At 45.0% G+C, this 13,643-nt stretch overlaps 1 protein-coding gene across 1 annotated transcript; it reads left to right on the forward strand.

Annotated features, from left to right (window-relative positions):
* The first annotated feature begins 1,135 nt into the window (after nt 1-1,135).
* LOC112458125 (cilia- and flagella-associated protein 43-like) lies at nt 1,136-8,104 on the forward strand. The gene is made up of 7 exons (XM_025021566.1): nt 1,136-1,700; nt 1,820-2,570; nt 3,365-4,032; nt 4,157-4,948; nt 5,390-5,676; nt 6,117-6,542; nt 6,701-8,104. The coding sequence occupies exons 1-7, from the start codon at nt 1,136-1,138 to the stop codon at nt 8,102-8,104; spliced, it is 4,893 nt and encodes a 1,630-aa protein (XP_024877334.1).
* The last annotated feature ends 5,539 nt before the right edge of the window (nt 8,105-13,643 follow it).

A 13,643-nucleotide genomic window follows, 5' to 3' on the forward strand; every position in this document is an offset into this window, starting at 1 on the left:
GAATTAAGCAGAGACAATAGAGGCGCAACAGTTAAACAGGTGATTCTCGGTTGAATGTTCTGCGCTTCGTCGTTAGTTGACGGAATGAATGGACATCATATTTTCCATCACTTTTAAAAGACACTTGTCTGTTACCGGCAGGTTGCGTGGATGCGGACCTTTCGTTAATTTTTCATGAAATCTTTCATTATTATATGACATAATATTGTACAAGCCTTATTTTTACGCTTCAAACGTTAATTGTATTACACATTTTGAATAACTTGTGAAAACAAGTTTTTTAATTAGAGGATTGTTAAATGCAACATTTACATTTACACGTCTGACACGCGACGTCAAACATGCTTACCTTATCTCGATTTACTTTTTCGATATTAAAAAAAAAAAAAAAAAAAAAAAAAAAACGATTCACCGTAGCGTTGAGCGGAATTTTCGGGTTTTTACGTTGTTGCCTTCACAATAGAGAACAATGGAAACTTTTAATTCCGTAGGAAATTAGTCTCGAACATTGCCGGAAGGCACAAGAAGTTTTGCCTCGTTCAGTCGTTCAGGACGTAGCGGCGTTGAATGGCTTTGAAAAATCTAATAAAAATAACGATCACTGATTATTACCGATTCCGGTATATAATTTATATGATTTACTGAAACACATAAACGTTAAATGCGATTTTTACTCTAATTTTTATCTAATTTAAAATTACTTTTAAATTAGATAAACAAGAAGTTAAATATAATTTACTTAAACATAAATGTTAAATAAAATTTTTTAATCTAATTTTTATCTAATTTAAAATCACTTTTAAATTAGATAAGCAAAGAGTTAAATTTAATTTGAATTTAGATTTACAATTTTTATTAATCGCGTAATTCGATATTTATCATTTAATCTTATCGAATATTCGCAAAATTGTCAAGTTAACAAATCGATCACTTTGTGACGTCGTTTCATTGAATAATTAACAGTTATTATGCACGAGTGTTCAAAATTCGTTATCACTCATTCAATCTGTTTGTAACTTGTTTCTCTTTTCAACTCTTGTCAAAGTGGTCTTATGATCTTCTAGGTTAGTCTTTATAATCAATTGACAATTTTATTAGCTTAGTACGTAGTATTATTCGTGAAAAGTACGCGCAGATGAATCAAGTTACGAGTTATTTACCTTGCTGGGTACGCGGCAGCAAGATCGAGGAAATAGTTTGGATCGGCAAAGATGTGCTTGCCTGGTGCACCGGCCTGTACATTATATTCTTTCACGTCGTCAAGAAACAACAAACGTTGCACTGGTGCTGGAATAATGCGACCGGCGATGGTGCTCGCTGTATATCCGGTCACCAGTCCTCGCCGATTTTCGCCTTCTCCGAGAGATCGTTGAATCCGCGAATCTTTGTTCTCGCGTATCCCTCGATGACGAAAATCTGCGAGTGCGTTGGAGGATGCAACAGCGGCTATCTGGCGATCGCGTTCACTCCAAACGATCATCTAGTGTCGCTGGGCTCCTATCCGAATTTCCCGATGATCGTGTGGTCCTGGCGAACGGGGGAGAAGATCGCGATTGTCAACACGCTTATACGCGACGAGATCGGTCAGATGATCAGAATAACTCGGACGGGACGCACCGTCATCGGGCAAATGGGAAAGACCTGCGGAAAATTGTTCACTTGGGAGCTGGATGTCGTCGAGAAATTTGTTATCCTAAAAGGCATGTTATTTCTTTATTTCTTTTTTCCAAGAGAATGTTAATTCTCCCGGATCTCTAACGAACGATGTGCATCCCACAGTCAAAGGTTCTAAAATACGTAAAATGTTTTAATTGCAAAGATTACGAGGTGAAACTGCCGGGAGAAGCTACGATTCGCGGGATCGACTGGTGCCCGAGCACGCCGAAGGATCCGCTGCTGGCCATCACCGACGCGGACGGTCACGTATACCTAAGCAACTACGACGGTACCAACGTCCTCCGCGTTGTCTTCTCGCAACGCTGCGGGATTTGCGAGGACATTGAGGTACCAGCCGTGTGCTGGTTTCGCGGTGGTATCATTCTCAGGACGACCTTCTGTCAGATCCGCTACTTCAAGAGAGAACCGACGACCGACGTCTGGCGCAAGCGATGGTACGTCAAGTCGATCGTCAAGCCCCATATCCTGGTCGCGCACCCCTCCAGGAATTGGCTTTTCTACGACACCCTCGAGGGTTACCTGATGCAGATGGTGTTCCCCGAGGACGAGGGTACCGTACCGACGGTGCATAAGTACCTGCATCACGGCGGTACGTACCGCTTCGTCGATTTCTTGTATCCTTGGTGCCATCACCTCGCGGCGACGGACGATCTTAAGGAATTGACCATCCTCGAGAGCTATAGCGGCAGCGAGGTCTCCAAAGTGGAGCTCGATATGGAAGGCGGTGTATCGGCTCAAGCCTCGCATCCGGATGACCCGTTGATCGTCGTTGCTAGCGATCAGGGTGAGATGACAGTTCTGGGTGTCACCGATCCGGAGCGACCAACAATCCTGGCGTACTTTCGTCTCCAGACAAATTCCTTAGATCTCATAAAGTTCTGTCATTCCGGCAAGTGAGTCTGACAATGAAATAATCTGTATATCAATTTTTTTTTAATTTACAGCATTTTAAAGTGTTGACATAAACTGTTGATGACAACAATTTGTAAGCCGATTTATCTCATTTTACAACAATTTTCTAATTTCATATCTTTACAAAATCGACAAAATGCGTTAATTATAATCGTAACAATTGACAAAAAAAATACACCGTTCAGTAAAATAATATTAACATAAATTGAAGACTTATAACTGTCTGTTTTCTAATTTCTAACTCGGGTTAGGTTAGGTTAAGTACAGCAAACAGAATTTGAAACACGTGGGGAGTCCCGTGCCCAGTATCGTTCATTACATTTCACGAACGTGATTCTCCTCCATTACGTGAAGCGTTGATTTTCTACGTTCCCACAGGGAGCAACCGATAAGGCGCTTCTCTAAATACTTATATAGCCGCGTATTCATAGTCCTTCCTTGAGGAATGAGGATTCCTTGTTCCTCATTCTACATTTCATAAATCTTAAGGTTCCTTAATCGGTCAAGGAAGGTTTATAAAATGTAGAATAAGGAACAAAGAAATCTTCATTCCTCAAGGAAGGACTATAATATGAATACGGCTATAACGAACCTTAAGATTTATGAAATGTAGAATGAGGAACAAGGAATCCTCATTTCTCAAGGAAGGATTATAAATACGACTATAATACTCCTTCGCCGAGCGTATTTATAGTCACGAGAACGAGAGTAGGCGCGCGCGCCGTCCCGACTAGAATTATACACCTCTCGATGGTCGATTTATGTTCGCCGACAGATTTCTGATCGCCGCGCAGAAGGAGACAGGCAATTGCTATTGCGTGAACCTGCGACGCGACGCGCCGTGGAAGGTGGTGGCCCAGCTCCGGGCGAAGGGTCGCATCGCCGACGCGGTGCTGTATGACGAAGATACGCGCGGGAAATTAAAGGTGCTTATACTCCACGCCCAGTACGAGCCGTTCGGCTCGGTGGGTCAGCAGCTGCTCGTGTACGACGTGTCGTACCTCATCGGGGCAAGTCAACGTCTGATCAACGAGGCCATCAGCGTCGTAACGCTGCCCGCGCTCTTTTACGAGCTGTCTTACGCGCCTGGCGATCCTCGGCTGCTGATAAGCTCGCCTTACCTCGAACGGCAGTTACACACCCTGAAGCTGCGACGCGGTTTTGAGGACGCGACCTTGATGGACGCGACGCTGACGGGTCATCACACGCGACACGCTCGTGTCTTCGCCGATCGACGTTGGATCGTCACGTGCGCCTACGACGGGCTGGTCATTATTCGCGACAGAACGGTACAGCAGATCGTCGCCGTGGTGCCGGTACATCACAGACTCGACTTGGGCAGCCGGAAGGCGGTCGTTAATTCCAACGGTAACGTGGTGGTCGCTCTTGGCCACGATGGCTCTTTGATCGCGACGCACGTTCGTCGTGAGAGCGAAAAAGTATGTGTTAGTAACAACCACATGTGATTTCTTATTTTTCTTAAAGAATAATATAATCAGTCCCTTCTTTACATTATCTTCTCTCATGAAACGGTAACGATTTCTGTTTTCAGTACAGAAGAGCAAAGCGTCACCGCTCGTGACTGAAACCAAAAGCGTCTATCCGGTGGACTATGAATGGTACGTGAAGCAAAGAGAGAAGATACTCTCGGATTACGCCTCCTTGGACCCGGCGATCCTTGCCTCGTTGACCCGAGCCAGAGTAGATTTCCCAGCAGCCGGCGAAAAAGGATTTAGAACCTGGGAAGAATGGCGGCAGAACGCACAGCTGCAAGAAGAGACAAAATTTTACGCCGCGGAGAAGGCCGCTATTGCGAAGAATCTGGATGCCTTGAAGGCCACCGTCAAGCAGCTCCTCGACGCCAACGAAACTTGTTCGGAGATGGAGAAGTTACCGGTGTCCGCGTTCGACCTGAACAGAGCAGGCCGCGATCAGAGGCTGAAGACGGCTAGAGACGAGCGCGAGGACGCCCGCATGGAGCTCGAACACGTCTGTGCCTCGATGGATCGCATAGCCGGCTGGTTGAAGGCGACCTTCTGGGATCCGCAGGTCGTGTTGGGTCGCTCGATATTCTCCTTCCGCGGCGACACGGAGGTGACGAATTATCCGCTGACCGAGGAGGATCCGTACTTCAGGGAACACCTGCGATGGGCGCAGTTCGCCAGGGATTCGGTGCGCAGCATCGTCTATGACACCTTCCAACCGTGGCACAGCTACACGGACGAGCAATTACGGGTGGAACTGAGCAAACCCGTCCGGGTGTATCGCGAGGAGGAAAGACGCAGGATGGATTTGCTTCTGGAAGAGGAGGAGCGAGAGATCGATCCTGAGGAATTAGCGGAGCTGCGGGCGGTTGATGGTAAAATAATAAGTTTCTGTTTCTTTTTTTTTGCAATAAGTGTGTGTGGATCATTACGTTAGACTTTTTTTCATTCTTAGAGCATTGCGCTTGCTAGCTTCCGACAACAATGATAATACTTTTCTGTCAATTTTTGCAAAAAATCAGAATTTTACGTGCCTAAATGATTCTTAAATAATGACTCTTACATTAACGCTTTCTAAACACTTGAAAAGGTTTCCTTGAAAAACTTCGAATGAAAAGATCTGGAGAAACATAATGGACATTTAAAGTTGTTTAAAATAAAAAGTTGCTTGATTTACCAGGATAAAAAACCTAAATTGATCATCAAGGAGATTTAAAAAAAGAAGATTCCAGTTTTACTTTGTATGAAGCTGCGAGACTTGAGACTTCCGACTTAGCTCGATTAAACCTCGCTAATCGTCTGGCGCTTGTCCGCAGGCATGACAACGCATCGGTTCGTCGAGCAATCGCCTTACTATTACTCGCAAATGGAGTCTTACGGGTTCGCGCACGTGATGCTGGACGATCGTTATCTGATGCACGATTACGGCAAGCTCCATGCCTACTTCAATGGGCTCTTCGACGACATGTACGCGGCAAAGGAGCGGGAAGCGAACGTGATACAGGAGAGGAACGAGCGGATACGTCATATAGACTCCGAGCTGAGGATAATGTTCGGCCAGGGCGTGCCGCGGGTTCCTGCTGATCCTCAGTGGCATCCCAAGGTAAACACGAGGTGCGAGTATTGCTTCTACCGGATGCCCGAGAAGCTATAGCCTTAACTGATTTATTGCGAGAAAAACGTGCGGGAAAAACAAGTAGATAATATTCTTGTGAATGAGTTAGGGAAATTAAGTTAACTTTTCTCACGGAAAAATATACTGTGCCAATATTGGAGATAGTAGTAACAGATTTTCAAACTTATAAATTTTTATGAAAAATCAAACTATAAAAAAATGCAGTATTTATCTCTAAAAATTTATCCAATTTTATAAAATAATAAATTATTTTTCAAGAGGTTATACAAATGTCAGGACGGTAAAAACTTCTAATATACATTGGAGATTAAAATTAATTTTTTTATAAACCTTCCTGCACGATGCCGCAATCACGAGTAATAACTATTGAATGCGTATATATAAAGTAAATACAATACCGCGATTAGGAGAAAGCAGAGAGCATTATACAAGTGCTCGATCACGAGGTCAAGGCGAGGCCGTACGTGTCGCCGTCGCAGCAGGAAATCCTGGACATGCAAGTAGCGGAAGCCGAACGAATCAGACAGTTGTTATTGGCCGACGATTTTCGCGAGCGCGTTCTGATGAAGATGATGGACGGCATGCTGGAGATTCACTGGGAAGACACCATCAAGATAGAGGTGCGCAAGCCCGCGTGCATGCTGGAGAAACAGCCGGAGCAGTATACATCCGACGACATCGCGTCCGTAAAGAAGTACGAAGCGAATGTGGAGATTCTTCGGCAGGAACGTGATCGTTACAGAAGGATGCTCGAGACCGACTACGCGAAAATCATTGCACTTTTGCAGGAAGACATCGACAAGTTCGACGCCAAATTGAACGAATTCTTTCAGGTCTCTCATCTCTAACTTTTAATTATTATTTACCCATCAAGAATTAAATTAATTTTTTTAAAATAAATTATAATATTTTATAATTATAATAATTATATTTTCTTTATCGACTGACATGGAGAATTTGTTAGATTTCTCAGAACAACTTTTATTTATAGCTGAAACTAAGAATCGAAGCGGCGATAAACCAACTGAGGCTGCGGCACGTACGCGGCCGTATGCGTAATCTGGCGCGGATTGAGGGTGTGAAGGAAGATGATAGAATGAAGCGAGAGATATCCGAGAAACGCCGATACGAAAACACGCTGGAGGAACACGCGCAGAAGCTGCACGACGTCTATCAGGATATGCTCGCGCAGCACGATGAGCTCTGCACTCGCGAGAAGACGATGGTGAAGAAGCTCCAGCATGAATTCGCTGCATTGTCGAAGATCAACGTCGAGCTTCTCGAACGGCAGTACAAGCGAAGACCGCGGGTATCCTTGAAGAACGTCGCTGCCAGCGACCTGCTCAATCTCGCAAAGCATCTTGTAGACCGTATCAAGCCGGCTTATTTCCCGGCCGAATGCGCGGATTACTCGAAGATCCTGGAGAGTTTAGACGCGCGACCCAGCGGACTGCCGCAGTCGGTCGACGCGAGTCATTGGGACCACCTGACGCAATCGCGCCGCCAGAAGATTAATGTCGAGCTGCAGATCAAGGCTCGACAGCTGGAGATAGCCGCAGTGGAGCGAAAGCTCGCCGTGTTTGAGAGTAAGATCGACACGTGTAAGTCGAGCGTGGCCCTCTTCAACGATCGGCTGAGGACAGCGAGGGACGAGCGGATAATGCGTGAGCAGAACGCGGAAATACAGTTGGTGCTAAAGAGAGGTCAGGTGGAGCTCGAGTTGCGGGGTGAACGGCGCGACGCGGCGAACGCCGTCTTGGTGCCGCGCGGAGAGATCGAGAGGGTCAACGAGCACGTCCGCGTCGCGGGTGCGCGCAAGCTGGACGCTCTGAAGCGCACGATCGACTTCCGCCACGAGGTGGTGTCGATCGAGTGGGAGCACCGATGCCTGAGGACAAGGTGCAAGGAGCTAAAGGAGGATCTGCACTTTATAGAGGATGTCACGGTCACCCGGGACATGCGCACCTACCTGAAGAGGAAGGCGAAGGGGCTGCGCGACGATAAAACCGCGGTGCATCTCGAGAGAGAGATCGAGACCGCGACGAAATCTTTGGACAAAGCCTTGTCCAGGGAGACGAGTAGACTGGAGAACCTCCGGCGGAAGATTGCTCGCGTGAAGAAGAAGAACGCCGAGCTCGATCGAACCATCACCGAGATGAACGTGGCGAGATGGGAATTGGAGTACCAGCGCGACGTCATCGGGGAGATGAGGCAGCGCGAGCACACGGACCGGAAGATGCGTCTTTTTAGGCAACGATCCGATCTGATCAGGAAGCTCCAAGAGAATTACACCGAGCTCCTGGCGCTGCAGACCGAGCACGAATTGTTGCGGCTGCGAACGTATCCCACGTTGGAATGTTTCCGGACGTTGGACGATAAGGGCCAAGTGTGCTAGTGATCAGTCGACCATTTTAGGATGTAAGAATTATAAAATTATGCTTTTATTATTTTTTTGAGGCCAATGAAAAAGAATTTAACTTGGAAATGAATTAACAGCTACTAAAAGAAAACTATTGAACTTTAGCTTTCTTTTTTAATAACTGCTGCAATGTTTTTGGTTCTATATTTTGCATTATTTTTTTTTTATTAATATGAGTTTATATGAGCCAGTGAAAAAGGGGAAGAGAGGATAAGATGCCTGAAACAGATCCTTTCGCAGCAGTTTGTTCAAGTACACGTCCAACGTTATCTCAATCTTTGTCGAGTAATTTAATTAAGTTTATATAGATAATCGCGACCCCAAGGGACTACACGTACCCCAATAACAGAGCCGTGTGCCACGCCTGTATTTTTCGCGCGCATAAACTTAGCGTAATCTCGCGATCGCTAATTTCGCAATCACGATGCGGCGGGGCTGGGGCCCACCTAAACTCCGCTAAATCACGATCAACGTGGCGGCGGGATTTTAATCGGCGACGTTTCACTACGATCTCGCAAAGGACAAGCGGCAATTTACGCCGGTCGGCATAAATCACCCGGCGACCCGATCTCGATACATAATGGGTGCCGCGCTCCGCGCGGCCTACGCTTTTTTTCACCATAAATAACAGTACTAATAGTACACCGGCGAGATGAATGATGCGGTCACGGCGACGGCGGCAGCAACGGCGGCGGCGGATCATCGGATCGCCGCAAAGTGCGCGCGTACGAATCAATTTAATCTGGGAAAATTCCAGGTGGTCCCTCGCGAAAGAAAAGACGCGAGAGGGAAAAAAGGAAAATGGAGACTCATTCCGCGACGATTAGTGACCGCGTCGATCTGAACCGCGGCGATTTTTCGATTCGACGACGGTTCATTTTCGGAGTCCGCAGTTCCCAAAGAGGGGGAGACAGGCAGTCAGCCGTTGTTGTTCGCGACACTGTAAATATTTTCGACTTAATAGCGATTTGATTTTTATTAATGGAGGTATTCGCGCGCGCGGTCCGCGGCATTACGCGCCTCATTCTCCATCCGCGACCGTAGTAGCCGCGCGCGAAGGGAGAAAGAGCGATATCCGTGACAGTCGATCGATTAATCATCGTTCCGCCGCTGACGCGGGCACAATGCTGCCGTTGTCGTGGAAGAAGACGAAATTGGGATGCCCGCTTGTGCACCTATCGCGACGCCTGTTGTAAGACGTCCCGGCGAGGGACGCGTCGTGATGGAGCGGCGGGATTTCACGGTAAAAATAAGTCTTTTAATATACGCGAATAATATTACATTGTATCACGGCATGGCTTGCTCAACTACTTAACATTTGCTTCTATTCTATTTTATTATATCTGTATGTAATCAATATTTATAAATATTGCGAGGCAAGAAAAGAAACACGCCGCGATGCTGAAGATGATAAAGTTTAAAACAAATTTAGCGTTATTGCAACAACGTTTATAATTGTTTATGATTCACGTTTGTTGCAAACTCCAATGCAGTATTACCTGTATGCGTTTAATATTTAATTAATACTTGCACACGATTGACACAATATATATCTTGTTATAAAATGTTGCATAATTTTCCATTTAAATAAAATTATTGGATTTTGAATAACACGTGATGTTATTAATTGTTTTTTTTTTCTTTTCAGAATGCAGAAATATAATTCCTGACAATTTAAACTTACGAATAAATTCTTTACACAGTTCGTGATCTTTGTTTTATTTGAGATTGTTACTCATGCGAAATTCGCAGTTGAAGTAAGTATATTTAGCGAAATACATCCTCTTAAAATCATTGCAAAAGTTTATTCGCACGCGCGTTCGCGCAACACCGCGGATTCGCCGCCGATTCCGGAATCCGCATCGCCGCCGAAGAAGAACGGTCGTTATCGGGAGAGCCGGCCACTCCAATCAATGCAAATCAAATCGAGACCCGCGAATACGTAGCGCGTAGTCAAATCAACCGGATGAAAGCTTCATGAATGTAAAGGACCTCTTTCCCCCCCCTGAATGTGAACGCGAGCCAGCCAATCTGGTAATGCGTCTTTACCTCCTCGCCCCCGGTGTGTACTGTGTACGCCTCTCGTTCGGAGAGCAAAAAAAATAGGGGGAAAGAAAATATCGACGCATCACGCGAAACGTCAGGTAGTCCAGCGGTGTAATAGACATCGCGTTGAATATTACACGACGTAACATGAAACGATTGTGACAATACCAGGATCATCCAGAGGGGTGAATCGTACAACTTGTTCACCTTGGATATTTCTGCTCTGCCAATCGAATTTTTGTTATTTAGAGTAAATATAGTCTTTCGGATAACATTTTTTAGATCGAACAAATACACTGTTAAATATTAAAGGATGAAATCTTAAGAAATACCTTGAAGTTAAATATACCATTTTGTTAATTTTAACTACGATGTATATCGAAATTTATTATTTTAACACAATACAGTATTATTTTAATTCCACTGGGTTTTATTTAAATTAATGACATATTGAGTAGAAGCAGTGGCGACTTATAGGAATGGTTGAAAACGACTCAAATGAGTATAATTTGACACGACAAATTTAACAGTGTAATTTCATCATAGCCATGTGTAATTCTCAGGCTTACCAAATAAATAATTTATTTCGCTTATTTTTAAACTTGTCGATATTAGCTCATCTTTATTAATCTGCTTTTTTTCTTTTTTTTATTATTTAAATCGTAAATACAAATAATTATAGATGTTCGCCATAAAAGTAAGAGTTGATGTTTATCTGAAGCAATTATTATTGAAGACAACGGTCGAACGGATCTTCTGCTTTATCCAAGCCGAGAACTTTGCGCTCTTCCGGGATTATATTGTGCAGCTCTGAGTCGTCGCGAGCAGATTTCCCGCAGGAATTCCTCGACTCGTAATAACCTTGCCGACATATAGAGTAGTGCAGTCAATGGTGTCGTAGAACGAATTGGACGAATTTTCAAGTGCAGTGAACACAAATACGCGAATAAAGTTTATTCGGTCGAAGAAAAAAAAATGTGCATGGGATGGAAATCGCTGTATCAGTGATTTTGATTAATTTAGATAAACAGACCGGAAATATTTGTATACTACTGATGGATATTGCACGATTGAATCTTTTTACAGTAGACACAAAATGTGCACGATACAGGACGATACCTGCCTCTTCTCGGTACCGCAGCCTCTCTCTTTTGAACCCATTGAAAATGCTAGCGCCGTCGCTGCTGTAATTTCGAAAGATGTTTCGTGCGCCTGCAAATATATATAAATTACTTCTTGAACGGACCATAATACTCTACGCTGCTGTTTAAATTTCGATTTGTCTAAATTTGAGTTTGAGATTATAGGCTCTCTCTTCAACATTTTTGCTGATGTTCATAATTATCTTACCATTAACTGATTTATGAAGACGAAAACGGAACGTGGAAGTGATCATGTTTACTGCGATCTGAGCATTTCTTTATCAAGAATTTAACATATATGAGTCTAACATATAAATCTTCATTTCAGCTAAATGGCCTCCATTGAGGTTGAATCGAATTGCGGCAGATTAAATCGAGTGTGCAGAACGCAGAATAGTTCAGAGTATTTTTATACGACTATCGAAATTATTTACAGGGTGTCCAATTATTATCGAAATTCTGAAAGTGAGAGCTATCAAATTATAATCGATGATATTGTTGACTGTGAATTAATTTCATACGTTTACTTATCTCCCTGCTAATAATTTTCATCCAGAGAATCTAACATCTTGTCAGAGAATCTAACATCTTGTTTGTTTGTCTGCCCTCCGGTATACTCGCACCTGTACCGCTATATTTTATCGAGCTTATTATCACATTTGTACAATCCTCATCGTTATCCTTCGCAATCTGTCGATGTCCAGCGAAGGGATGCTGCGTCGACGCGATCGACCCGAGGTAAAGTCCGTCTTTCTCTTTTCTCGTTCCAATGCCGTATAAGGCGAGACGATTGCGAGAGACCCGCGCGCTACGAGACAGGCTCGTTGGCGCAATAAAAATTTGACACGATCGTCCACATTGCCGTGGAAGAAAAACGGTCGGGCGGACACGGGCGGCGGGGGGAGTTAACATCGGCTGACTTTACGACTCGCGCTACTCGCGCAAGGGCGAAAGGGACGACAGCGAAACTCGTTATTATCCGACCGTACTTCTTCGTGGCGTCCAAGAAGAAGACGGCCGCGGCGATGGCGCGGTGACGGTGGCGGCGGCGCGGCGATGCCGTCTCGGGTCTCTCGAGCTCTTCTGCCGTGGCCGCGATCCACGAGCCACTTTCCGACCATAAAGAGACAAAGGAGCGTTTCTTCTCTCTCACCCCGCGGAAGGCAGTAAACTCTCATTTTCGCAAAATAAAAAAGGCGCCTGGAAGCGCGCGCGCGGCCGCAACGGGGATGTGGAATTTCCTCTCGCTCGTCTCGGAATTCCACTTCGGCGAGATCAACGCGTTACGAGATTGCGCGTCGATTCCGCGAACGTTCGATTTTTGTCGAGAATCAGCGTTTATCTAAATCTTGAGGGACAAACGACAAATTATCCGGATACGATTATACGGATGGTATAATACTTGACATAATTTTAATCCCTTATATATACATGTCTATTCTCTTCAAGGATTTGTTTATCATATTGCAGAAATTTATATAAACAGGGTATCGTATATTTAAATGATCGTTCAAACGCAGAAAGCGAAGCATTTATCCTACATCATTCCACGTACATTTTCAGCGCGTCGTTTTCAGGAGAGCGCACGCATATGTAAGACGGTGGAGTACTTTCGTTCCCGTCGGTCCCACGGGTGGACTCTGCCAAGGCGTGACGTTAATCCTCCGTAAGCTGGACGTTTCTGCCGTTCCGTGCGGCGTATTTGCGTATGCACCGAGTCGACGTGCGCGGAACGCCGGCGAATCGGTTGGGACGCGTTAACGCCACCCCTCGTCCGTTTTCGGCGGATTGGGCTGAATATTCACGACGTTCCATCGTCGTACCCGACGGTTAACCAACCGTAGACGAAACGCGACCGAACAATCTTCGAGCAACAGCACGCGTTTCCTTCGTCATCCGAAATCCCAATCCGAACCCGAAGATGCAAGACGCATTACAAACATAAATCCAGGAAGAAATTAACTGTCAAGGATAAAAAAAAGTACAAGAAGCCTCTATGACCGGTGAACTAGCTATCTAAATTTCTTTTTTCTGCAATAAAATTATGTAAAGAGAAAGATTGGTTCAAATCAGTGAGTGGTGATGGAATCCAAGGGTGTTTCTCTCGACAAACAAGATTAGGGGTCGACTCCTCGAGACAAGCAGAGAGAGTTTCGTGTCGCTCTAAGATTTCAATTTTCAAAGTTTGGAAGTCTCACCCGCGCGATAACTTTCGTGGACAATCTCTCCGGGGCGAGGGAGTTCTTTTCCTGGGAGGGGCGAGCTTTCGGCTCGCTCGGCGCCGGCCGCGCTCGGGGTCTTGAATTACGACCGGTGCTTATTACCAT

This window comes from Temnothorax curvispinosus, unplaced genomic scaffold, assembly GCF_003070985.1.
Source record: "Temnothorax curvispinosus isolate PA1 unplaced genomic scaffold, ASM307098v1 QBEX01008716.1, whole genome shotgun sequence".
NCBI lineage: Eukaryota > Metazoa > Arthropoda > Insecta > Hymenoptera > Formicidae > Temnothorax > Temnothorax curvispinosus.